Raw genomic sequence first — 26,839 nt, forward strand, 5'->3', positions numbered from 1 at the left:
GCAAAAGGAATGCCTGCTCTCTTCAGTTTGCTTCTTCTGTTCAGCTCAGTCCTGGGTCCCTTTTCCTACCCAGCTTCCTCTGTTTTTATTCTGCAAGCAGTTGCATTTTCCCCCTTTGCATTCCTAACAAAGCCCAAGGGAAGATCCTCAAGCTGGAGGGGGCTCTTTGTGGAGCTAATCATTATGAGCATCACCTAGCAGAGGATGGGAGAAAGTGTGCATGTTTCATAAGGGACTCTGTCCCATCTAGGTGTGAAGGGTTATTGGATACCTGCTGGCTTTGAGTAGGCTGTCACAGAGCCAGGACTGGATTAAGTGACAGTGTAACCAGAAATGGATCTCAGCCACAATGTCAGATCTAAACGCTTCTGTGCTGAGAGTCTGAAGGTTAGACTCAGCTCAGCTACAGAACGTGACAAAATGAGCCTGGTACGGTTGGAGTGAGGTGATTTGTACCACCTATCTATCTCAGACCCAGTGACCAAGCTGCTCTGAGGAAAGCCCATCCCCACAACTGCTAAATGTCCCTCCATTACCTGGGTTAGGAACACAGGCTTCTGAATGTAGTCCTCTGAATCTCACCTAAGTTAGATGTATAAAGCAACTTGAAGCAGGCACAATGAGAGTGTTCCTCAGTGCCGAGCTCTGGCCAGACTCCCAGCTGTGAAGTATGAACTAGAAATTGAAACTGGAACTCCCAGGACAGCATACCTGCTAGTGGTATCCAGCCATGCCTACCTGTGAGAGCTCTGCTTAGAGAAGGGAAGGAGGGCACATGGTAGATCAGATTACTTTTGTCACCAAACATCCATGACACCAGGGAACTGCCTACCAATCAGTCAGACAGAACTTAGAAGGGGAGGAAGTATAAACTCTGGTCTTGGCTTAGAATTTATACTTATAGACACATTCACCTGGGGGAGTGGGGAGGGGTTCTTGCCATAACAAAAGTGGTAAAGATGCCCTTTACTGGTTGGGTTTTGTATGGCAATCTTGAAAGAAAGGAGACACCATTGAAATCAGGAGGGGAGGCTCTGCTGAGTTTAAGTCCTACACAAATTGTGGTTCCCCCAAGCCTGTGGAGAGATTTTGTTACCTCAGAAGAGACCAGTAAAGAGTGTATCATCCCTGTCCACCTCCATATGGGGCACTGAACAATCTTTTAGGATGCCACTCAATAAAACCTGGTGCTCACGTTGCCAACATCCACCGGGCTCCACCCTGGCAGTGTGAGGCTTGCAGGTGTCATGAGCAACGTGAGGGCAGATGGAGCTTGCTCCTTTACAGCCTCCAACATCCTAAGGCCATTTATCATTTCCCTTCTTACCATTTACACTAACTTTGTTGTTATGCACAGTGTGCTTAGTGCAAGGCAGCAGGGAAACACTCTGAGAAGCCAAATTTGTGAGGCAGGAACTGACAGGGCAAGAACTGAAGAATTTATTAAATCATAGAATTATAGAATCACAGAATGGTCAGGGTTGGAAGGGACCTCAAGGATCAGCCAGTTCCAACCCCCCTGCCATGGCCAGGGACACCTCACACTACAGCAGGTTGCCCACAGCCACATCCAGCCTGGCCTTCAAAACCTCCAGGCATGAGGCTTCCACCACCTCCCTGGGCAACCTGTGCCAGGCTCTCAACACCCTCATGGGGAAGAACTTCTTCCTAACATCTAATCTAAATCTCCCCTCCTCTAGCTTGGATCCATTCCCCTCAGTCCTATCACTACCTGATATCCTAAAAAGTCCCTCCCCAGCTTTCTTGTAGCCCCCTTCAGATACTAGAAGGCCACAATAAGGTCTCTGAGGAGAATGTTTTTAGGGTTAAATGTTTTTAGCCCTTGCACTTCTACTTGAGTTGAACCCAGAGAATAACCAGAGGCACTGGAATAAATGCACTGAAGCTAGCAGGAGGACATCAGGAAGGCTCAGCCCTGATGAAATGGGCTGGGTTAGATTCTGCTTCACCTGAAGCTATTAGGAGTGTTACCTTTGCTCCAGTGGGAGCAGAATGGGTAGTTTTAAGTTCAAACAGGTATCTGGAACCATGGTTTAAGCTTTCAGTGTTGCTGTTGCAATGTTTTCCTATTTTGACAGGCCTTTGGCTCAGCCCCTTGGTATGTGGATGCTCAGACACACTGTGTCAGGAGATGCACACATCTCTTGGGAGAGCATTATGGCTTTGGTGGTTTTAAGCCTTAACCAAAAATGAGCATTCTGCTACAAAGCTATGCAGGGGCCACCTTGCTTGCCAGCCTTCAGGATGTATACTGCTATTAGGGTCTTGAGCTGCAAGATTGGAGCAACTTTAAGGCATTGCCTGCCAGCACTTAGGACTAGCTTGCTGAGCAAAATAACCCAAGCTGCCAAGTGAACCTAGCATTTAGAAAGCCAGAACTTTGCTCAATTACTGTTATTTAAATTATTAGCCTACCAATTTGGGCAAATTAGACTGAAGAAGGAGGCAGCCTATTTTTATTTCCTTCTGAACATTTCCCTGGAGGCAGAGCATGCTCCTGGTGAATGGGAAGGCAGTTTTCAAACAGGCAAAGCAGCAATTTCCATTTGCAGCTCCAGTCCTCGGTGCTTCGGCGATTTGGACTCTTGGTGACCTCTCCTCACCCCCAAAGGAAGCTTCTGCTCTGTGCTGCCTGTCTGCTACTTGCCTGTGCACCCTGGCAGCTTACAGAAGTCACTGGCTGCCTCTCTGGCCCAGCCCCAGGGCTTGTGCAGAACGCAGACCTTCTCTTTGGGCTGCAGCCTGTGTAGGTGGAAGTGTATGCAAGGCAAGGCAAGGCAAGGCTGCCTTGCACAGCAAGCAAATCCTGGTGTGGAAATATTGGCCAGGGTGGAGAGAGAAATGTATGGGGTGATAGCCTTTCTCTTTTTTTTTGGTCCTCTCTTACTTTTGTTTTTTTTCCAACAGGGGCATCCTTTCAGTGCAGTTCCCCTAGACAGCACTGGTGGCTCGATAGAAGCCCTGGAGTACAAGTTGGCATAGCAGAATTTCACAGCAGACTTTTAAAGCAACTACTAAAACATTCATATCAAAAGCAAAACAACCCTTTGTGCAGGGATAACAGGGTTAGAAAAGAAAGAGAGGGGAAGAAAGACAGATTGAAGGAAGGGAGGGAGGGAGGGAGGAAGAGGAAGGGAGGAATTAAGAAGGAAGGAAGGAAAGAAAAAAGGAAGGAAGGAAAGAAAATAAGGAAGGGAAGAAGGAAGGAAGGAAGGAAGGAAGGAAAGAAGGAAAGAAGGGAGGGAGGGAGGGAGGGAGGAAGGAAGGAAGGAAGGAAGGAAGGAAGGAAGGAAGGAAGGAAGGGAGGGAGAAAGAGAAGAAGTGAGGAAGGAAGGCAGGAAGGGAAGAAGTAGGGAGGGAGGGGGAGAGAGAAGAAGAAAGGGAGAGCAGAAAAAAGGGAGGGAAGAAGGAAGGAAAAAAGGGAGGAAGGGAGAGAAGGAGAGAGGAAGAGAGAGAGGAAGGCAGGGGAAAGAAAGAAGGGAGAGAGGAAGGAAGGAGGGATGAAGGAGAGTGGGAGAAAGGAAGGATGGAGAAAGGGGGGGAGGAAGGGACAAAGAAGGGAGGGAGGAAGGAGGGAGGGAGGAAGGAAGAGACAGGGAGGAAGGAAGGGGGGGAAGGAAGGAATGACTTTAGAATTCAAAAGGAATTCAGCATTTGGAATGAAGAAAGCCAGGAAGGCAGAAAGGTCAGAGAAAGAAACGGAGAGAGGAAGAAAGCAAACAAATGAGTGCATTGCTCAGATTGGTTACCTTAAGAATAATTTCTAATGTAAAGATACTAGTGAAGACATAGTCTGCATTGCCTAGGATCTGAAAAATAAGCACAACCGGGTTAGTGGTAGTGAGCATGACCCAGAGACAGAGGCGTGTGTGTTAGCGACAGAGAGGGGCAGCCAGCTGCTCAGCTCTGTGAACGAGGCAGGGCAGAGAAGAGGGGCACTTTACCTTCAGAGCAATTTCAATGGTGAAAATGACAGTAAAAAAGATATCAAAATAAAAGAGAATCTGTAAAAACAAAAGGGAATAGGAGTGGGGAGGGTCAGTCAGTGGCTGGTCACGTCAGTGGGGAATCACAGTTCACAATCAAATACACAGGCCGGGGGGGGGCAGGGGCACAAGCAGGGCTGGCGAGGGGATGGGTTTGTAACCGGCGTCCTGTTGGAGGCAGTGAAGGTCCTGGTGCAGAGGACCAGCAGCATGTGACACAAAATCTTTTCCCGAGTTACAATCCCATGAGGTCTCTAGAAACAACTTTCTGGGTGTTGCAGTAGGATTTCCTTTCTTTCTTTTCAAATAGCTGAGAAAGAACAGGCAACTCAAGGCTTCTCCCAGCCACACTTCCCAACTGAGCACACAAGGATGCCTGCTCTCCCAGTGAGACTCCTTCGTGTCCACTCCCATTCAGGCTCGTTCTGTGCCTCTTGCAAACTGAAAATACAGGCTCTAGCTCCTTTTTCCCCCCTCCCCTCTGTCCTGATTTGCCCTGGATTAGGATGAAAACCGAAGCCTCTGCCAATGGAACGGTATCCCAACTCCTGTACTGCAACCAGAATTTGGTAGCGTACTAGAGGTGCCTCTTAGACTTTGCATCTTTCTATAGGCATCTGGAGGAGAGGCAAGCTGGAATACTCATCCCATAGAATACCTCATCCCCATGGTATACCTCATTCTCATAGAATACCTCATTCCCATGGAATACCTCATTCCCATGGAATACCTCATTCCCATGGAATACCTCATTCCCATGAGCTTGGACCTGCCGGTGGGAATATGGCTGACAGGCACAGCACACCACAAAAAGTGGCCCTCGAGTGTTACAGAAGGCAGCAGCAAGTCTGGAAGTGTAAAGTGATTTTCAAAGGAACAGCATCAAGGACAGAAACATCTTTCAGTGCCAGTCCCCTGACATCCCAACAAAAGCAAATGGAGACTTTCTCATTGACAAGTGGGACCAGAACTGAACTCTCTTTGTTTTCAATGGATTGCAAGGCTGCACTACAAATGGTGAGGCTCAGAAGAGTCATGCCCTGGGCTTCCTCTTGTTTTACAATAAGCAAGTTCTAACCCAGGAGGCAAATATCAGAAAGCTGCAGAAAACCAATCCTGGGTGAAATTTAGGTCTTCACTGCTCACACACTAACAAACACAGAGCAGCAAATGGCCTCCTCCTGCCCCACAGGTGCTTATTTTACCCCAGTGCTGGTGCTCTAACTCACATTCTAGGTGGCTAGATTCTTCCAGGCTGGGCTGCTGTGGGCAGTGGGGTAGCTCTTGGAAACTTCAGGGCTATTTCAGATTGCACTGTTTAAGGATGATCCAGATCTGGACTAATTAACAGACTGTGAATGCCAGGTGGGGAGGTGTATTGCTTAGCGCTAGTGTCTAACTCTCAGTTCTTCAGGACACCGCTCCATTTGTGACCCCGGGTTTGTTCTCACTTCTCCTAAGCTGCCTTGGGCTCTATCAGGTTTTGGCAACATTGAGAAGTAACAAAAAGGGTCATGTCAAGGACAGGCAGAGCTCAGTTGCATCCTGTCTTGTTTTACACACATTGTGACTGGAGAAGTCCCCTTGCCATGCTGCCTTGTGGGTCCTGACATTGATGGGCAGAGTCCAATGGCATGGCATTTAACAAGTCCAAGTGCCAGGTGCTGCACTTTGGCCATGGCAACCCCATGCAGAGCTACAGGCTGGGGTCAGAGTGGCTGAGAGCTGCCAGAGAGGGACCTGAGGGTGCTGATTGACACCTGCCTAAACATGAGCCAGCAGTGTGCCCAGGTGGCCAAGAAGGCCAATGGCATCCTGGCCTGCATTAGGAACAGTGTGGCCAGCAGGAGCAGGGAGATCATTGTGCCCCTGTACTCTGCATTGGTTAGGCCACACCTTGAGTCCTGTGTCCAGTTCTGGGCCCCTCAGTTTAAGAAGGACATCGAGACACTTGAAGGTGTCCAGAGAAGGGCAACAAGGCTGGGGAGAGGCCTTGAGCACAGCCCTGTGAGGAGAGGCTGAGGGAGCTGGGGTTGCTTAGCCTGGAGAAGAGGAAGCTCAGGGGTGACCTCATTGCCCTCTACAACTACCTGAAAGGTGGTTGTAGACAGGAAGGGGTTGGTCTCTTCTCCCAGGCAACCAGCACCAGAACAAGGGGACACAGTCTCAAGCTGTGCCAGGGGAGGTTTAGACTCGAGGTGAGGAGAAAGTTCTTCACCGAGCGAGTCGTTCGTCATTGGGATGTGCTGCCCAGGGAGGTGGTGGAGTCCCCATCCCTGGAGGTGTTCAAGAGGGGATTGGATGTGGCACTTGGTGCCATGGTCTAGTCGTGAGGTCTGTTGGGACAGGTTGGACTTGATGATCCTTGGGGTCTCTTCCAACCTTGGTTATACTGTGAGACTGTGATACTGTGATAATTTCCTCATCAACGGACCAGACACATGGATACTCTCAGCCTGCTTTGCATGACTCCACCGACATAAAGCAGCCATAAAGTTGATTAAAAGCAATGATTAAGCTATACCTGCAGCTGCTTTACATCAGCAGGGCACAGCAAAGGAGCTACAAGCACATTGGTGAACCTGGCCCCACAGCTGCAGCTAGTAAAGACGTCCCTTACAGATGAAATCCTGCCTAATGAAAGCGAGCCCTGCTCCGCCTGTGCAGGCAGCACCATTTATCAGCAGCCACAGTTATTGTAATCTAAATATAAATTTACTCTGGAACACATTAAAATGAATGAGCACCTTGCCAAGATGCAGAGACGAGGCCAGTGGAGGCACACAAGGACTTGGGCCTCGCTTGGGCTGTTTGCACTTCCAAAGACTTGCTGTCTGAGCCTTATGTGACACAAGAAGGATGCAGCCAGCAGCCCGCCCCAGGACAGAAGCAGTGTCCAAGGCTCCTGGCTAGCCTTTGAGGGGCTCTCTTTTCCTGCCTTCCTGCTCTGGGACAGTTTGTGGCAGCAGCAGCACTGGTCTGCATGAGTCCTCGTGCACAGGTTAATGTCTGGCTATGTGGTTCCAGGGTGAAGGCAGAGGTGGTCAGTTTGCTTTCAGCTTGCTTCCTTTCTTTCCCTCCCAGACCTCTGTCTGGGCACTGGGCAGGACACAATCTTACTGTTCTAGTGTCAAAGTGTAAAGGCAGATCATGTTTGCAACTCAAACATCTTGTCATTGTCCCCTTGCATGATACATTTTAAACATCTGTACCTGCAAAAATTAAACACAGATTTTCATGCAACATCAGTGGCTTCAAATACACAACACAACACTTTGCCCCAGGCCTTCAGCTCTTTTACCCAGCACAAACAGCTTTGACTGCTTTAAATCTCTCTGCTACAGAGTCTGGAGCAGCTTCTGTGGCCTGTCAGAAGTCCATGTGCCAGCTGCCTTCATGATGCAGCACTAATTCATACTGACACAGATTTATCTCTCCATGGTGGGCACACTCAGCTGTGCACAAGTGGCTCACTGGTGGCACAGGTTTGATTGCATTATTCAGTGTACAAGTCGCTCACTGGTGGCACAGGTTTGATTGCATTATTTAGTGCACAAGTGGCTGACTGGTGGCACAGGTTTGATTGCATTATTTAGTGCACAAGTGGCTGACTGGTGGCACAGGGTTGATTGCATTATTTAGTGCACAAGTGGCTCACTGGTGGCACAGGTTTGATTGCATTATTTAGTGCACAAGTGGCTCACTGGTGGCACAGGTTTGATTGCATTATTTAGTGCACAAGTGGCTGACTGGTGGCACAGGTTTGATTGCATTATTTAGTGCACAAGTGGCTCACTGGTGGCACAGGGTTGATTGCATTATTTAGTGCACAAGTGGCTCACTGGTGGCACAGGTTTGAGTCTATTATTTAGTGCACAAGTGGCTCACTGGTGGCACAGGTTTGATTGCATTATTCAGTGTACAAGTGGCTGACTGGTGGCACAGGTTTGATTGCATTATTTAGTGCACAAGTGGCTCACTGGTGGCACAGGTTTGAGTCTATTATTTAGTGCATAAGTGGCTCACTGGTGGCACAGGGTTGATTGCATTATTCAGTGTACAAGTGGCTGACTGGTGGCACAGGTTTGATTGCATTATTTAGTGCACAAGTGGCTCACTGGTGGCACAGGTTTGAGTCTATTATTTAGTGCACAAGTGGCTCACTGGTGGCACAGGTTTGATTGCATTATTCAGTGTACAAGTGGCTGACTGGTGGCACAGGTTTGATTGCATTATTTAGTGCACAAGTGGCTCACTGGTGGCACAGGTTTGATTGCATTATTCAGTGTACAAGTGGCTGACTGGTGGCACAGGTTTGATTGCATTATTTAGTGCACAAGTGGCTCACTGGTGGCACAGGTTTGAGTCTATTATTTAGTGCACAAGTGGCTCACTGGTGGCACAGGGTTGATTGCATTATTCAGTGCACAAGTGGCTCACTGGTGGCACAGGTTTGAGTCTATTATTTAGTGCACAAGTGGCTCACTGGTGGCACAGGGTTGATTGCATTATTTAGTGCACAAGTGGCTCACTGGTGGCACAGGTTTGAGTCTATTATTTAGTGCACAAGTGGCTCACTGGTGGCACAGGGTTGATTGCATTATTTAGTGCACAAGTGGCTCACTGGTGGCACAGGTTTGAGTCTATTATTTAGTGCACAAGTGGCTCACTGGTGGCACAGGTTTGATTGCATTATTCAGTGTACAAGTGGCTCACTGGTGGCACAGGGTTGATTGCATTATTTAGTGTACAAGTGGCTCACTGGTGGCACAGGGTTGATTGCATTATTTAGTGCACAAGTGGCTCACTGGTGGCACAGGTTTGATTGCATTATTCAGTGCACAAGTGGCTCACTGGTGGCACAGGATTGACTGCATTATTTAGTGCACAAGTGGCTCACTGGTGGCACAGGTTTGATTGCATTATTCAGTGCACAAGTGGCTCACTGGTGGCACAGGATTGACTGCATTATTTAGTGCACAAGTGGCTCACTGGTGGCACAGGGTTGATTGCATTATTTAGTGCACAAGTGGCTCACTGGTGGCACAGGTTTGAGTCTATTATTTAGTGCACAAGTGGCTCACTGGTGGCACAGGTTTGATTGCATTATTTAGTGCACAAGTGGCTCACTGGTGGCACAGGTTTGAGTCTATTATTTAGTGCACAAGTGGCTCACTGGTGGCACAGGTTTGATTGCATTATTTAGTGCACAAGTGGCTCACTGGTGGCACAGGTTTGAGTCTATTATTTAGTGCACAAGTGGCTCACTGGTGGCACAGGTTTGAGTCTATTATTTAGTGCACAAGTGGCTGACTGGTGGCACAGGTTTGATTGCATTATTCAGTGCACAAGTGGCTCACTGGTGGCACAGGTTTGATTGCATTATTTAGTGCACAAGTGGCTCACTGGTGGCACAGGTTTGAGTCTATTATTTAATCTCCACCTTCATGACCAAATGCAAAGCAGGTCTGAGATAAGCTCAGGGATAAAACCTCCATTGACATGCACATGTGTCTGAAGATGTGCTCAGGCCAGGATATTTCAGGGAGGTGGAACACTATACCTTAAATTAAGATTTCATTATTGAACAACAACAACAAATGTTCCACTCTTTAGGCCTTCCAAGCTTTTCCCACCACAGGGCCACTGCAGATGGCAGAGATCAGGAGTCTCACATAGGCCTGGTAATTCTTCTGATTCCTGATCTTAGATTAATGAAAACAACCCCTGGCAAAGTTAAGCACTCAGCATTTTGAAAGCCTAATAAGAATGGTCAGGAAAGAATGTGAGAATGTAGCTCCTGTGCTGAATGCCTTCCTCTCCTTGCCCTCCTTCCCTGAGGCTGGTGAGGAGAGGAGCACAGCTTAGTTTCTGAGAATTATCTCAGATTTTAATGGTAGCTTTTGCAGCTTCTGTTCTAAGAGTTTGATTTAAATCTGACAGCATCAATTCCCCCCGGAGTGAGTGTATCAAACTCCAGGATGTTACTCCTGATTTACACCAGTGTGAACAAGGTGAAAACCAGGCCCTGGGCTTTTAGTTGCCAAGCAAACACTTGGCAGGAGAGCACATGTTCCAAACCTGCAAACCCCGGCAGTCAGAATTAGCTGTGTCCCAGTCAGTGCTTCCACAACTCTTTCTAATGCCTTGATCCAGGAGAACAGCAATTTTGCTTCAGCCTCCTGTCCTTCCTTCCCCTAGACACACTTCTGAAATGAGCTAGAGGCCAAATTCTGCCCTGACTCCTGCTCCTTGCAAAACCTGGGGATTCCACACACAGAAGGCACAAACCAGAGAAGAGAGTCACTCCCAAAGCCTTTGATGCAGGCCTTCCTGCCTTCCCTGGCTTCAGCTCGTGATCTGCTTGTACCACACTTGCAATGTACAGGGGGGGAAGGAGGATGGGAAGCATACTTGGTTCCTAAAGGAGAGGTGTCGGACAGGGTCCTCAGCTGCCAGGGAGATGCTGCTGAGCAAGATGAAAAAGAGGATCAGGTTGGTGAAAATGTTATCATTAACGATGCGGTGGCAGTGGACACGAAACCTGCAAGAGAGAGGAGAGGCACAGCTTTATCTTTCAGAGAACAGGACCTGGGAAGCTTTCCCCCCTCCTCTTTTGTCAGCAGGACTGGCCCTGGAGGATTGTTCTGCAGAGCAGCTTCCTTCTGCCCCAGCAGCAGGGGTAACACAGGCCCAGGCAGCTTTGCCTGGCCCTGCTGGGTGCTGGGCAGCCTTGGCTCTCAACCTGGTGCAGTGATGCACATGATGGATTGGCTGCCTGCAGGACTGCAGGACACAGTGCATAGGGATGGAGAACAGTTACTCCCTCCTGACAAAGGCCTTTGTGGTTTAGATGTGGTCTGAAACCTGCCAGCCCAGAATTATAGCTCTCTCTTTCTTCCACAGAACCATTCCCCGTTCATTTAGTGGGAAAGCAACAGAAATGGGCTTTGGGGTGGCCAATGTCTTTCTCAGCTGGGGCTGAAGTGTCCTTGAGCAGGAGCAATGGGGGATGTCCCTTGCTAACAGGGCACAGCACTGGCCAGTTGGATACAAGGCAGGCTGGCATTTGCAAAGGACTTCTGGGAGGACATGGAGCCATGCTGAGTGTCTTCTAAACACTGGTCCAATACTAAGTGCTTGGTGCTCTCAGTGGGAAACTAGCAGGCAAAGGAAGCAGCAGTCTCTCATCAAACAGCAGCATGCTTACAGGAGACCATTACAGCACTCTCCATATGTTGATGTGAGGAAATGAAGAGTTAAATTCCCTTAACAGTCCTGTGCATAGTTCTAGAGGCACTTCATGATCCTGTTTAGCTCTACTTTTGGCTCTTAAGCCTCCAAACCTCCATTACAGCAATTTTACAGATGATTGCAGAGGTTAATTTACTTCTTCAACAAGTGACAGTGGGTGGGTGGCAAAGCTGGCATTATAGTCCATGAGTCTCAACCATCCTCAGTCCCTGCCTGTTGCACACACCCAAGGAGGAGTGGCACAGACTCTGCTGTGGAAAGAATGGCTCTGAATTCAGCTGTGCTGTTACAGCCTTGCCTTACTGTGTTTGGGCTGTGTTTGGAGGCCAAGTCCTGTTGGGAGATGCTGGAATGTGTGGTGCTGCACAGACCACTGGGCACTGAGCTCAGTCACAAGGCCCTTGCAAATTCACCTTCCCCTGTGCCATGGCTCAGCCCCCCACTTACAGCACTGGTCTTACATCTGCAATGCAAAGGCAGGTGGAGCAATGTGAAGCCACATTGCAGCAGCCCAAGAATGTGAGAGAAGAATTATTCTCCTCTGCTCCCACTCAGGGCTGTTCTTGACGTGTAGGAATGAGCAGCAACACACAAACTCCCTGCTGAGAGTGGATTTGGAGCAGCCATTAGGGCAGGAAACTCCTGCCTCATGCTTGACTGATTGCATGGTGGCTTGCTTGCAATTTGGACCTGAATGTGTCAGGGAACTCCAATTACCGACTTGCCTCCAAGTCCCTTGGTTCCAAAGCTGTCATGATTTGTGTCTCCAATCAGCCTTGCAGGTGCCAGGAACTCCCATTGAACACTGTCAAGGGGCTCCCTACAGTTGTGCTCTCATGAGGATGTCATGCCAGGGCCTTTAAAGGGGAAGCTGGGCAAAGGAGATCTCTGATATGAACTTCTGGACGAGAGCGCTGCACCACGTAACTTTTGGGGCCCAGCATGAAAGACATAGATGCCCTCCACCTCCTGCTTCCAGCCAAGCAGGCCCTTAAGTACCTGTTGTTAGGACTGAAGATGAAAAAAGCACTGGCATCAGGCATGGGCACAGCCTTTTCCTTGAGGTGCAGCTCAGACATCGGGCGAGGCCGAGGGCCCACAGGCATCTCAGGTTCTTCCTCATCTTCTTCAGCTGCAAGAAGCATGTTTGGTTTTTAATGCAAACCACAACCCCTGCTGGAGCACTGGGCATTGGGATCTGCCTAACTGGAGCTATAAACTAAGAATCATTGAAAGAGGATAGTCATAGAATCACAGAATTGTCAGGGTTGGAAGGGACCTCAAGGATCAGCCAGTCCCAACCCCCCTGCCATGGCCAGGGACACCTCACACTACAGCAGGTTGCTCACAGCCACCTCCAGCCTGGCTGCAAACACCTCCAGGGATGAGGCTTCCACCACCTCCCTGGGCAACCTGTGCCAGGCTCTCACCACCCTCATGGGGAACAACTTCTTCCTAACACCCAGTCTGAATCTACCCATTTCTAGTGTTCCTCCATTCCCCCCAGTCCTATCCCTCCCTGACACCCTCAAAAGTCCCTCCCCAGCTTTCTTGTAGCCCCCTTCAGATCCTGGAAGGCCACAAGAAGGTCTCCTCAGAGCTTTCTCTTCTCCAGACTGAACAACCCCAACTCCCTCAGTCTGTCCTCATAGCAGAGCAACTCCAGCCCTCTGCTCATCCTCATGGCCCTTCTCTGGACCCCTTCCAGCACCTCCAGATCCTTCCTGTAATAGAGGCTCCAGAATTGGACACAGAGCTCCAGGTGGGGTCTCAGCAGAGCGGAGCAGAGGGGCAGAATCCCCTCCCTGGCCCTGCTGGCCACACTTCTCTTGCTGCAGCCCAGGCTCTGCTTGGCTCTCTGGGCTGCAAGTGCTCACTGCTGGCTCCTGTTGAGCTTCTCCTCCCCCAGCACCCCCAAGGCCTTTTCTTCAGGGCTGCTCTCAAGCCAGTCCCTGCCCAGCCTGTATTGGTGCCTGGGAATGCCCTGACCCAGAAGCAGGACCTTCTTACATCTTACTCCTTACATCTTACACCACCACCTTCCTTTCCTTCATGGGCACTTCTTCTCATTTACTTGGGCATTAACTTGCTATCAGCTTCTGATTTGCACACAGCAGAGACTGTTTCCCAGAGAACAGCTGCCTAGCCTGCTGCTCCCCTCTCTGAATTCGTGCTACCATTCCCAAGAGAGGCTGCTCAACCCTTATGGAATGGCATCTCCCTTTCTTCAGACCATTCCTCAGTTTACCAAGATCTATTTTTCAGCTTCTTGTGAGGCTTTCCACAGAGCCACTGCCATATCTGGGGTGGTGTCTGGATGAGTGGAGCATGGGCACTTGGCATTATGCCCATCACAAACTCTTGGAATGGATCCCTTTCGTAATTCAGTGAACAAGGTTGAGGTTCTTGAACCTGGTGCCTATAGAGCAGCTCTCCAGGCAGGCTGCAGATCAGTGAGTACCCTCAAGGGAACAAAACTGTGGAGGCTATGTGATATGTGAAAGAGAACCTGTGAGGATCACTTCTACCTGCAGAAGTCAGATGCTGTTTTGTAAAGGATGTGATAGGATTTTGCTGGTTTAGAGACCCCAATCCTCTCACCTGATCAGCAAGAGGGGAAGGAATGTTTTAAGAAAGAGGCATGACAGATGCAGCTGATCCATTTTCCAGCCAGTGCAAAGGAGGAACCTCTAGTTTCCACCTGGGTCACAACAACCCCATGGCAAGCTACAGCCTGGGGGATGAGTGGTTGGGAAGCTGCAACTCTGAGAGGGACCTGGGGGCTCTGGTTGGCAGTTGATCAAATAGGAGCCAGCAGTGCCCAGGTGGCCAAGAAAGCCAGTGGCATACTGGCTTGGATCAGAAACACTGTGACCAGCAGGGACAGGAGGTGACCATCCCCCTGTGCTCAGCACTGCTGAGGCCACACCTTGAGTGTTGTGGTCAGCTCTGGGACCCTCACTACAGGAAGGACATTGAGGGGCTGGAGTGTGTCCAGAGAAGAGCAACGAGGCTGGGGAAGGGCCTGGAGCACCTGGGCTATGAGGAGGGACTGAGGGAGCTGGGGGTGTTCAGGCTGGAGAAGAGGAGGCTGAGGGGAGACCTCATTGCTCTCTACAGCTCCCTGAAGGGAGGTTGGAGTGAGGAGGGGGCAGCCTCTGCTCCTTGGTGGCAAGCAACAGGAGCAGAGGGAATGGTTCCAAGCTGCAGCAGGGGAGGTTCAGGCTGGATGCTAGGAAATATTTCTTCCCAGAGAGGGTTCTCAGACACTAGAATGGTCTGCCCAGGGCAGTGCTGGAGTCACCATCCCTGGGGGTGTTTAAGCAGTGTGTGGAGCTGGTGCTTAGGGACATGGTTTGGTGCTGCCCCTGCAGTGCTGGGTTAAGGACTGGACTGGCTGAGCCTGGAGGTCTTTTCCAGCTGGGAGTTTTCTGTGATTCTGTGAAAAGGTTTATCTTAAGTCCTTAAAGTGAGACATGATCTAGGAAGGGCCTGTTCCATTAGGGCCAGGTATGCTAGTATCTCTGTGAATGGACACATCAGAAATAGCAGAAGGATCATCACAGATCCTCATCTAGATGTCCAAGGCAGAAGGAAAGTAGCCTTCTGGATGCATGCCACCATTGCATGCAAACAGGATTCTTTCTTTACACTGCTGGCAGCCAGCGTTCAGCTCCTGCTCCCATGAGAGAGCTCTGTATAAATGTTTTGAGCTGCTGCACACAGTTTGTACTTTTTTAAGATAGCCTATTTGCCACAGCTCAATTGCATGGTGTAATATTTAGAATAGAATAGAATAGAGCAGAATAGAATAGAATAGAGTAGAATAGAATAGAATAGAATAGAATAGAATTAACCAGGTTGGAAAGACCTTCAAGATCATCCAGTCCAACCTATCACCCAGCACCATCTAATCAACTAAACCATGGCACCAAGTGCCTCATCCAGCCTCCTCTTAAACACCTCCAGGGATGGTGACTCCACCACCTCCCTGGGCAGCACATCCCAATGGCCAATCTCTTTCTATGAAGAACTTCATCCTCACCTCCAGCCTAAACCTCCCCTGGCACAGCTTGAGACTGTGTCCTCTTGTTCTGGTGCTGCTTGCCTGGGAGTAGAGGCCAACCCCCACCTGGCTACAACCTCCCTTCAGGGAGTGGTAGAGAGCAAGAAGGTCTCCCCTGAGCCTCCTCTTCTCCAGGCTAAGCAACCCCAGCTCCCTCAGCCTCTCCTCCCAGGGCTGTGCTCCAGACCCCTCCTCAGCTTTGTTGCCCTTCTCTGGACACCTTCCAGCACCTCAACATCTTTCCTACACTGAGGGCCCCAGAACTGGAGACAGTGATATGCTTTACAGAATTGGTTTTATTAGTTGAGGGAACAGTCAGAAGTACTTTTGTGCTTCGGTGTCAATGTTCATTTCTCTGTAATGCTACACTCCTTTGCCCTTGCACCTTTTTGGCTGTGAGGCCATAAGCCCCTGCAGGCTGCAGTGCAGCAGCAGTGAGCAATTCACTGATGAGGATTGCTTTGTTTCTTTTCTTTCTTCATTCTTTGACTCCACAAAGAGCAGAACTCTTGTGGAAGGACACTGCTTTGCTTCAAGCTCCCATGAACCCTCCCAAGCTTTCACCTTCAGCTGACAGTCTGAAGCCTTTTTCTGTTTCTGTCCCAGACAGCAAGACTGGCTCCCTGTCTTCCTATAATAAACATAGCATAATCATAACCCTTTTAGTGCACACAAACCCCTGGAAGGACCAGAATCTCCTTCCAACAAAGAAGATAGCTGCTCTGGTGAGCTGCAAGCACTCGGAGTATTCCGGGGGCTAAGTGCAACACTGTGTAGCAAACAGAGTCAGAAGAGGTTACTGAGAGGCAGCAGAAACAAATAGGAAATTGAGTGAGGTACTTGCAAGCATAAAGGGAAACCAAATGAAGTGAGGATTTCAAATTGGTTTTGAGAGCTGGGGTAGGGTGAAGGATGTTTTCAGAGAATGGAATGGTACACAGCCTTGGGAAGGTCACAGCCCTTAACAGCTTAAATCACCAACAGAAAACAGGCAGAGCCAGCTGACTGCATAGGATGCTTCACTCAAAGCACAGCTGGAAGGGATCCACATGCAAGGGGGCAAGGAGTAGTGTGCTCCCAGATGGGCCATCCATGCCCACACAGCAGCTCCTGTGCTGCAGCTGAACTGAGCATCAGTGAGCAGCATTCCGGACTGGTCAGACAGCCACAAGGGGACTGAAGAGAGGGACGTGTGGGGACTGGGAAACTCATGATTGCTAATGATGGGGAAAGACTTGGAGCCTTCTTCCTCCAAATTACCTACACAAGCCAGATCACAGAAAACACCCAGCTGGAAGAGACCTCCAAGCTCATCCAGTCCAATCCTTAACCCAGCACTGCAGGGTCAGCACTAAACCATGTCCCTAAGCACCAGCTCCACACACTGCTGAAACACCTCCAGGGATGGTGGCTCCAGCACTGCCCTGGGCAGACCATTCCAGTGTCTGAGAACCCTCTCTGGGAAGAAATATTTCCTAGCATCCAGCCTGAACCTCCCCTGCTGCAGCTTGGAACCATCTCCTCTGCTCCTGTCTCTTGACACCAAGGAGCAGAGGCTGCCCCCTCCTCACTCCAACCTCCCTTCAGGGAGCTGTAGAGAGCAATGAGGTCTCCCCTCAGCCTCCTCTTCTCCAGCCTGAACACCCCCAGCTCCCTCAGCCCCTCCTGGTAGCCCAGGTGCTCCAGGCCCTTCTCCAGCCTCGTTGTCCTTCTCTGGGCATGCTCCAGAACCTCAGTGTCCCTTTTGTAGTGAGGGGCCCAGCACTGACATGCCCCATCAGCTCTGAGAAGACCTTGGTGTTTGTGAGCTTTCTACAGCAGGGTGCAATGGATGACTCTGGTAAATCTGACCTAACAAGCAACTTACAAAACTTTACTGTACCTAAGCCTCATGGTTGCCTTCCAAGAACTCTGAAAGAAGTGGTCAGGTAATTTTCTGAGCTGTAGGGAGGTCAACTTCACTTTTCACAAACAGTTAATAATCACTTCAGGGAATAGTCCTGCTTAGAAATGGCATTGTGCAGTGGAAAATAACCAAGGTGCTGTCTGGTTGCATTTGTAATGCTTTTAGGAAGCAGGAGAAAACTTGACCATACATTCTGAGCTTCAACAAGACCACATGCCAGGGCCTGCACTTGGGGCACAACAACCCCAAGCAGTGCTACAGGCTTGGGGCAGAGTGGCTGGAGAGCTGCTGGCAGAAAGGGACCTGGGGGTGCTGATGGACAAGCAGCTGAACAGGAGCCAGCAGTGTGCCCAGCTGGCCAAGAAAGCCAAAGGCCTCCTGGCTGGGATCAGCAATGTTGTGGCCAGCAGGAGCTGGGAGGGGATTGTCCCCTGGGACTCAGCTCTGGGGAGGCCACACCTGGAGGGTTGTGTCCAGCTCTGGGCACCTCAATGCAAGAGAGATGTGGAGGTGCTGGAGCCAGGGCAGAGCAGGGCAAGGAAGCTGGGAAGGGCCTGGAGAAGAAATCTGATGGAGAGTGACTGAAGGAGCTGGGGATGGTTAGTGTGAAACAGAGGAGGCTGAGAGGAGACCTCCTGGCTCTCTACAGCTACCTGAAAGGAGGTTGTGGAGAGCTTGGTGCTGGTCTCTTCTCCCAGGTAATTAGTGACAGAACAAGAGGGAACAGCCTCAAGCTGCAGCAGGGCAGGGTCAGACTGGGCAGTAGGAAGAATTTGTTCCCAGCAAGAGTGGTCAGGGATTGGAATGTGCTGCCCAGGGAGGTGGTGGAGTCCCTAAGCCTGGCTGTGTTTCAAGGTGGTTTGACTGTGGTGCTTGGGGCTATGGTTTAGAGGTGACCCTTGCAGAGCAGGGCTCTGGGTTGGACCTGGTGATCCTGAGGCTCTTTTCCAAGCTGAATGTTTCTGTGATTCTGTGGTTCAAATGTTAGGTTCTATTAAAAAATATGCCAAGACAGAGAGTTAAAAGTGGCTGTGCTTACTGTTGTGGATCTGATCTTATGCAGATAGAATGGCCATGACACACATGCTGGCCTATTTGTAAGCTATCCACAGAAGCTAACTGAACCACAATTCCATCACCACTAGGCTTAAATTTGATCTACAGCTGTCATAGTCTGGAAAAAGATGTCATGGTCTGGAAAAAGATGTCATGGTCTGGAAACCCAAGGCAGGTAAGAAATAGAAACAGGAATGCATCCAGCTGGTTTAATTCTTGCTTTTGACTGAAGACTCTCACAAATGCTCAGCAACTGGGGTGCATGTCCAGTGAGTGTCTGTGGTTATAGAGGCTTTGCAAAGATTAATCACAGCATCACAGAATGTTAGGGCTTGGAAGGGACCTCAAAAGCTCATCCAGTCCACCCCCCCTGCCAGAGCAGGAGCACCTAGAGCAGATCACACAGGAACACATCCAGGCAGGCTTTGAATATCTCCAGAGAGGGAGACTCCACAACCCCCCTGGGCAGCCTGTGCCAGGGCTCTGTCACCCTCACAGGGAAAAAAGTGTTTGCATGGAACTTCCTATGCCTCAACTTCCACCCATTGCCCCTTAAAGCCATGTTTGTGTAGTCCACCACTCTTGCATGGTGTAGGGACCACATTCTATTCATGATAGGAATGATGGGCTACAAATATGGATGAATACAAGTAGAGCAAATGTATAGGGATTTTGTGTGTGTGTGTACTGAAAATCAAATGCAACAACAGCTTTCCTTCTTGCTTCTCTGAAAACTTTGTCCATCCAGCCCTCTGCTCACCCTCATAGCCCTTTTATGGACATGCTGGAAGGGGTCCAGAGAAGGGCCATGAGGATGAGCAGAGGGCTGGAGCTGCTCTGCTATGAGGACAGACTGAGGGAGTTGGGGTTGATCAGTCTGGAGAAGAGAAGGCTCTGAGGAGACCTAATTGTGGCCTTCCAGTATCTCAAGGGGGCTACAAGAAAGCTGGGGAGGGACTTTTGAGGGTGTCAGGGAGGGATAGGACTGGGGGGAATGGAAGAACACTAGAAATGGGGAGATTCAGATTGGATGTTAGGAAGAAGTTGTTCCCCATGAGGGTGGTGAGAGCCTGGCACAGGTTGCCCAGGGAGGTGGTGGAAGCCTCATGCCTGGAGGTGTTTGCAGCCAGGCTGGAGGTGGCTGTGAGCAACCTGCTGTAGTGTGAGGTGTCCCTGGCCATGGCAGGGGCAGTGGAGCTGGCTGATCCTTGAGGTCCCTTCCAACCCTGCCAACCCTGCCAGTTCTGTGATTCTACCTATTTATGATGAAGTAATTACTTTTTTTACTGTGTCATTACTTTCCCCCCACTCTCTCCCTTCAGCTTACTATCAGACATTTATTAGGAATCATGGAACAGCAGAGGATGTGTTTTATTACCTCTTACAGCCTGTTACATAACCATAGAAACACAGAAGAGCAGAGCAGGAAAGGATCATAAACAGCCCTCTGCTTCATGCCTCTGCTAAGTCAGGACCAAGTAAGTATTTTACCTAAGCCTTTCCTGGCAGATATTTTTGTGGCCTATTCTTAAGTACCTTTGGTGATGCTAGGCCTCCACAACCACCTTCACAATCTTTTCAACCCTCACCAGTAGAAAACTCCCCTGTCCATAACAGAGACTGTTCCCTTCCTTCTATCCCCTTCCCTTCCATTCTCTTCTGCTCTACCTAGAACAGGCTTTCATGCATTTGAAGATGCTTCTCCTGCCTTTCCTAGCAAGAACAACCCCAGTTCTTTCAATCTGAGTTCTTGCTTCCTATTAGCATTGTTCTCACCATGCTCTTCCACCCTCCTTCCAGCTTAGCCCCATTTCTCCCAAGCAGAGCACCCAAAATGAGATATTCTCAGTGGTGAAATGAATTACAGCACTTGTTTTGCTGCAGTTGGCTTTCAGTGGCCAGTAAGATGAAACCTCTGACTGGGCTGGAGGGTGATGTTTTCACTGCTTCTCAAAGTCCCTGCTTGCCTAACCTTGGGAAAGGCAGCAAACCTGTGCTGGCACCTGTTGAGCTTTGTGATCACAAGATCCAGATTCTTTTCTGAAGGACAGTTACCTAACTGAGTGTCACCTAAGGTGCTTTATTTGTGAGCTGTTTATTCCTCTCCATGTGCAGAGCCTGGCCCTTTGCATTTTATTTAGACCATTTATCTGGTTCCTCAAGAGCTCTTTGCATTCTAATGCTGCCCTCCACCACGCTTCCTGTCCTTCCTAGCTTCATGCCAACTGCAAATGCAGTAAGCATCTTTCCACTTCCATCATTCCAGCCATCAACAATGAACTGAAATGAACTCAGAACAGGACCTGGGGCCATTGCTACTCTCCACATAAAGGGTCTGACCAATTTCACAGAACCACAGAATCAATAAGGTTGGAAGACACCTCCAAGATCACAGAATCACAGAATCACCAAGGTTGGAAGAGACCTCAAAGCTCATCCAGTCCAACCTGTCACCACAGACCTCCTGACTAAACCATGGCACCAAGTGCCACATCCAATCCCCTCCTGAACACCTCCAGGGATGGTGACTCCACCACCTCCCTGGGCAGCACATCCCAAAGGCCAATCTCTCTTGATGGGAAGAACTTTCTCCTCACCTCCAGCCTAAACTTCCCCCTGCACAGCTTGAGACTGTGTCCTCTTGTTCTGGTGCTGGTTGTCTGGGGAAGTGACCAACACCCATCTGGCTACAACCTTCCTTCAGGTAGCTGTAGACATTACTAAGATCTCCCCTGAGCCTCCTCAAAACCATGTTTTTCTAGGCAGCTTATAAGACCACTGTAAGAGCCAATCACAAGCCATAGCAAAGCTAAAGAATATGGCATTTACTCTTCCCTTGCCTACAAGTCTTGTTAGCCCCTTTTAGAGGCAAATTAGGGTGGTCACAGGAGCACAGGATTGTCAGGGTTGAAAGTGACCTCAAAGTTCATCTAATTCCAACCCCTTATTATCCAACCTTCTTGTGGCCTTCCAGTATCTGAAGGGGGCTACAAGACAGCTGGGGAGGGACTTTTGAGGGTGTCGGGGAGGGACTTTTGAGGGTGTCAGGGAGGGATAGGACTGGGGGGAATGGAGCAAAACTAGAAATGAGTAGATTCAGATTGGATGTGAGGAAGAAGCTCTTCCCCATGAGGGTGGTGAGAGACTGGCACAGGTTGCCCAGGGAGGTGGTGGAAGCCTCCTGCCTGGAGGTGTTTGCAGCCAGGCTGGATGTGGCTGTGAGCAACCTGCTGCAGTGTGAGGTGTCCCTGGCCATGGCAGGGGGGTTGGAGCTGGATGATCCTTGAGGTCCCTTCCAACCCTGACAATTCTGTGATTATATATGAATTGATTTGCATCTCTCTAAAGCTCTGTATCTCTACACACAGGACTTGCCAGAGAACAAAATCAAATGTGACTACCAGCCAGGGAAGGAACTGCAAAGGACTGAGCCCACACCTGTGCCGACACAGGCAAGGACAGCATCCTGCCCTGCTGCGAAGGCGTGACGTGTTCAGCATACCTGCTACCACAACTTGCCTTCCTCTGCATTAGCAACTAGAGCTTCTCTTTGTTGAATCAGGGGTAAGAGGAGGAAGATAAATACCTGGTGCTTCTGTGGTGGGGTAGGGGCTCTTTTCTTCATTTTCATTGAGCTGATAATCATCCACGTTGATCTGACAGAAATGGAAGGAGAAGCAGCAAATCCTTTATCAGACAAGGCAGAGGCTTTTCATTCCCTCAGAAAGCCAAGCTGTCCATGCCAGCACTTGACAGAGAGTGCTGGCTGCCAGCAGCCCTTACCTTGGTAGCAGGTGGGGATTCTCCATCAGCAGTGATCGATTTCAGCTCAATTTTCTCCTCTTTGGCCTCCTCCTCCACAGCTGCTTTCTCTATCTCCTGTTTCTTTTCAGGACTAGCAGTCCTAACGATTTTACAAGAGAGAAAGCAAAGAGTCACAAAGGTGAAAGGGCTGTTTCCCTTTCAGGAGCTTCACAGAGTACAGCAAATGCCATGAAAACAATCAGAGCTCCAATCTGAGCTCAGTCTGTGTACCAGCAGCTCCACTCTGCAGGCCAAAGCACAGACTCTGTTCTAATTCCCTGTAGCACCCTTCTGTTTGATAGCTTTCTCAAGGGCAGGGGTGACACAGTGACAGGAGTGGGGCACACACAGGCTGGGGAGCTGTGTGCCCCTCTGTTTGTGCACACACTGGTTCCAGGTCTATCAGCAGAGATTTCTGTTTGCCCAATGACAGAGGCATCAACCTGTATCTTGTGGACTTCTGCTAGGCTGCCTACAAAGCTTTTGGCCCTCACTGCGCTCCCAGATCCAGGAAAAGCTGCTGACTGGTTTTCAGGATGAAACAGAAAGAGCTGCACAAGACATCCCCTCCAAGCAGCTTGGAAGACAGTGAATAGAAATGTGGACTAATGAGAGGCTTCCCCACTGTTAGCAGCTGGGAATGACAGAGAAGCAATATATCCAGCTCCAAAGAGCCTGAAGAAACACTAGGAGAACTGTCAGGAGAGGAGCAGCATGTGACACCAAAGCAGAAGGAAGCTGCTGAATTTTGGTGTGGGAATGACAGTGTGAAAATATGCCTTGTGGTCCAAAGAAACCAGAAGGAACTAAGGAGATTCAAGTGGGGTTGTAACAGTGACACCATTTCATTCTCTGCTGATGCCCTGAAAGCTCAGCAGCCTCCCACACTTCCTTTCCTCTGCTCACATCACTGCACCCGTGGGACTCCCCCAGCTGGTGACACCTTCTTGTCCTTTAGTTTGAATTCTTTTGCATTGAAGGTTATAGCCATATAACTTCAGATACAATGACATGAATCTTATATATGAGAATCTATCACCCCCAAAGAGAAGCTCTCCACACATACTACACCTCCAGCCACCCTTGTTTGCACCTAGATGGATTTACCTGTGCATGATGTGTGGGATTACACTCCCAGCAATGCATGCCCAGCAGTGTCTGTAAGCAAAGGGATTTACCTAGCTAGCTTTTTCCTTTCTTTTTCCTCTTCCTCCTCTTTCTGTGCAGATGTCAAACTCTCAGCATCAGCAAGGTTGTCCACAGCAATGGCCAAGAATACATTCAGCAGGATATCTGTTGGTGGGGTCACTTAAGGAAAACAGGCTTTGGAATCTGTGGAACAACACACATTACACCAAAGGCTTCTCAATTGAAAAGTTTTAGACACCCTGGGCTTGTCCAGACTTCCCTTCCTCACCAGTGCTCAGGATGTGCATATCCAGCATGCACCAGTCTACAGCTTCCATCTGGATGGCTAACACATTGTGTGGGGCTTCCAAAATCTCACAACAGAGTGACTGATGTAAAACATCTAAGACTCATAAAACATCTAAGACTCATAAAATGTCAGACTTCTGGCTTAGATTCTGATTTCATAGAATCACAGAATGGGCTGGGTTGGAAGGGACCTCCAAAGCTCATCCAGCCCAACCCCCTCTGCAGTCAGCAGGGACATCCTCCACTAGAGCAGGTTGCCCACAGCCCTGTTGAGCATCACCTCAAATATCTTCAGGGATAGGGCCCCAAGCACCTCCCTGGGCAACCTGTTCCAGTGTTCCACTACTCTCATGGTGCAGAACATGTTCCTAACATCCAATTTCAATCTGCTCTTCTCTAGTTTGAAGCCATTGTACCTGGTCCTGTCCCTGCAGGCCTTTGCAAACAGTCTCCATCCTTCTTGTAGCCCCCTTCAGGTACTCCTCCAGGCTGAACAGCCCCAGCTCCCTCAGCCTGTCCTCTTAGCAGAGCTGCTCCAACCCCCTGATGATTTTCATGGCCTTCTCTGGACCTGCTCCATGAGGTCCATGTCCTTCCTGGGTTGAGGTCTCACCAGAGCAGAGCAGAGGGTCAGAATCACCTCTCTGGGTCTGCTGGCAATGCTGCTTTTGATGCAGCCCAGGCTGTGATCTGCCTTCTGTGCTGCAAGCTCACACTGCCTGCTCCTGCCCAGCATCTCATCCAACAGCACCCCCAAGTTCTTTTCCACAGGGCTGCTTTCTAACACCTCCTCCCCCAGTCTGTATTGGTAGTGAGGATTGTTCCCAAAAGAGTCTTCCTCTGAGCAATAAATCCCACTGAGATAAGAGGGCTGCTGAATGCTTTACATTTTGACAGTTTAGGTCACTTGCATGAAAGCACTCTGACTTTCACTAGCCTCACACCATAAGCACCTGGGCTTGCCAGTTTTGGCCTATGGACTTGAGTTGAACAATGGTCTAGTCATGAGGTCTGTGGTGACAGGTTGGACTTGATGATCTTTGAGGTCTCTTCCAACCCTGGTGATGCTGTGATGCTGTGATACATCATTACAGCCATTTCCACAGACAGAAAGCAGAACACTCTCAGCATTTGTGAGGCAATGTGAGAAGGGACATGAGGATGAGCAGGGGGCAGGGTGATATCAGGACAGACTGAGAGAGTTGGGGCTGTTCAGTCTGGAGAAGAGAAGGCTCCAAGGAGAACTTGTGGCCTTCCAGTATCTGAAGGGGGCTCCAAGAAAGCTGGGGAGGGACTTCTTAGGGTATGACAGGACTAGGGGGAATGGAGCAAAACTGGAAGTGGGGAGATTCAGATTGGATGTCAGGAAGAAGTTGTTCCCCATGAGGGTGGTGAGAGCCTGGCACAGGTTGCCCAGGGAGGTGGTGGAAGCCTCATCCCTCAAATTTTATGAGGCCAGGCTGGATGTGGCTGTGAGCAACCTGCTGCAGTGTGAGGTGTCCCTGCCTGTGGCAGGGGGGCTGGAAGTGGATGCTCCTGGATGTCTCTTCCAACCCTGACAATTCTGTGAAATACATTTAGCCTGGGTATTGAACTCTGCCATCTCCTAGCACAGAGTCCATGCATGGGGCTAGGAATCACAACTGCTCTCTTGTCTTGCCACTCCTTGTTGCAGATCTGAAGGTGAGATTCTTTCAGGCATTTCTTGGGAGTGGGTCTTACTACACTGTGATCATTTCTAAATAAACCTCAGTTCAAGGCTTAGTCTGAAAATAGAGTCCCTCTTCTTCCTGGGCTCCAAGGTCTATGGGCTCCAAAGTCAGCCAGCATGTAGAGCTGGCTCACATTTTCCTTCAGAGGTCACAGGGAGAACCAAACTGCAGCTTTTTTAAGCTCTTGGGCAGACTTTCTACCTCGACCTTCAGATAAGTGCAATTGCACCACTTCCCTTTGAAAGCAGGGCATGAAGGACAGCTGAAGTGTCAAGCAACAGGGTTTGAGAGATCTGAATTATGAGGAAAGGCCAAAAGGGCTGGGCTGAGACTACAAGGTGGCTTTATAGAAGAGACAGTATAAAAAGAAATGTAACCTTTGACAGAGGAGGGCCATTAATTAGTGAAGCAGAAACTAGATAGGAACAAACTTGGAGCCAGCTGAGGCATGGAACAGAACTATAGCTCTGTATGATATGCAAATACAATCATGCCACGGGCTTTGTACATCCTGGGCTATGTACAGTGCCCTCACTTCACCTTGAAGCCAGAGAGAACACAGAATAAACCAGGTTGGAAAAGGCCTTTGAGATCACCAAGCCCAACCTATCACCCAACACCATCTAATCAACCAAACCATGGCACCAAGTGCCTCATCCAGGCTCTTCATGAACACCTCCAGGGATGGTGACTCCACCACCTCCCTGGGCAGTACATTCCAATGGCCAATCTCTCTTGCTGGGAAGAACTTCTTCCTCACCTCCAGCCTAAACCTCCCCTGGTGCAGCTTGAGAGTGTTGCCTCTCCTTCTGTCCCAGGCTGCCTGCACCAAGGTAAGCTGGAATAGAACAGAGCACAGGATTTGCTGTTTGCAGAACACACAGTAAGTGCCATGGGACACGGTTCCTGCTAGTCCAGATGTGAATTACTACATGGTCTCACATAGATCAACAATGTCAAACATATGTTACTGCTATTGCAGCATTTGTAGACAGCATATTGCAGATCACATGTATTTTTCCTTCCCCCACAAAAGGCTGGGGTGAAAGCACTTGGAACATGTTACTGAAAAGGCAATTACAGCAAAGGTGTGCAGGAAGTACAGCAGGTACAGAGAGAGATTAGTTTCTAGAGAAGGCAGGAAAGAAAAACCTCTGAGAGAGCTAAGGGAAATGGCAAGGAAACCCACTCAACATGGGAAGCTACTCCAGGAAATCTAGCAGGTGGAACTAGCATGTAGCTGGCTCTTATAACTCTCCCTCACTACCAGAGGGACACTGAGGTTCTGGAGCATGCCCAGAGAAGGGCAAAGAGGCTGGGGAAGGGCCTGGAGCACCTGGGCTACGAGGAGGGGCTGAGGGAGCTGGGGGTGTTCAGGCTGGAGAAGAGGAGGCTGAGGGGAGACCTCATTGCTCTCTACAGCTCCCTGAAGGGAGGTTGGAGTGAGGAGGGGGCAGCCTCTGCTCCTTGGTGGCAAGCGACAGGAGAGGGGAAACGGTTCCAAGCTGCAGCAGGGGAGGGTCAGGCTGGATGCTAGGAACTATTTCTTCCCAGAGAGGGCTCTCAGACACTGGAATGGTCTGCCCAGGGCAGTGCT

The 26,839-nt window shown here is 49.6% G+C and overlaps 1 protein-coding gene across 1 annotated transcript in view; it reads right to left on the bottom strand.

Annotated features, from left to right (window-relative positions):
- Positions 1-26,839, bottom strand: part of CACNA1C (calcium voltage-gated channel subunit alpha1 C) — a 669,515-nt gene that overhangs the window by 103,939 nt on the left and 538,737 nt on the right. The window contains exons 16-22 of the mRNA XM_054168007.1: positions 23,272-23,386; positions 22,073-22,193; positions 21,876-21,945; positions 12,261-12,393; positions 10,422-10,551; positions 3,966-4,025; positions 3,771-3,830 (exon numbers count right to left, since the gene is read on the bottom strand). Of these exons, the coding sequence (XP_054023982.1) occupies positions 3,771-3,830; positions 3,966-4,025; positions 10,422-10,551; positions 12,261-12,393; positions 21,876-21,945; positions 22,073-22,193; positions 23,272-23,386 (689 nt within the window). The remainder of the gene's footprint in view (positions 1-3,770; positions 3,831-3,965; positions 4,026-10,421; positions 10,552-12,260; positions 12,394-21,875; positions 21,946-22,072; positions 22,194-23,271; positions 23,387-26,839) is intronic.

The sequence above is a fragment of the Dryobates pubescens genome, chromosome 15, assembly GCF_014839835.1.
Source record: "Dryobates pubescens isolate bDryPub1 chromosome 15, bDryPub1.pri, whole genome shotgun sequence".
NCBI classification, from domain to species: Eukaryota; Metazoa; Chordata; class Aves; order Piciformes; family Picidae; genus Dryobates; species Dryobates pubescens.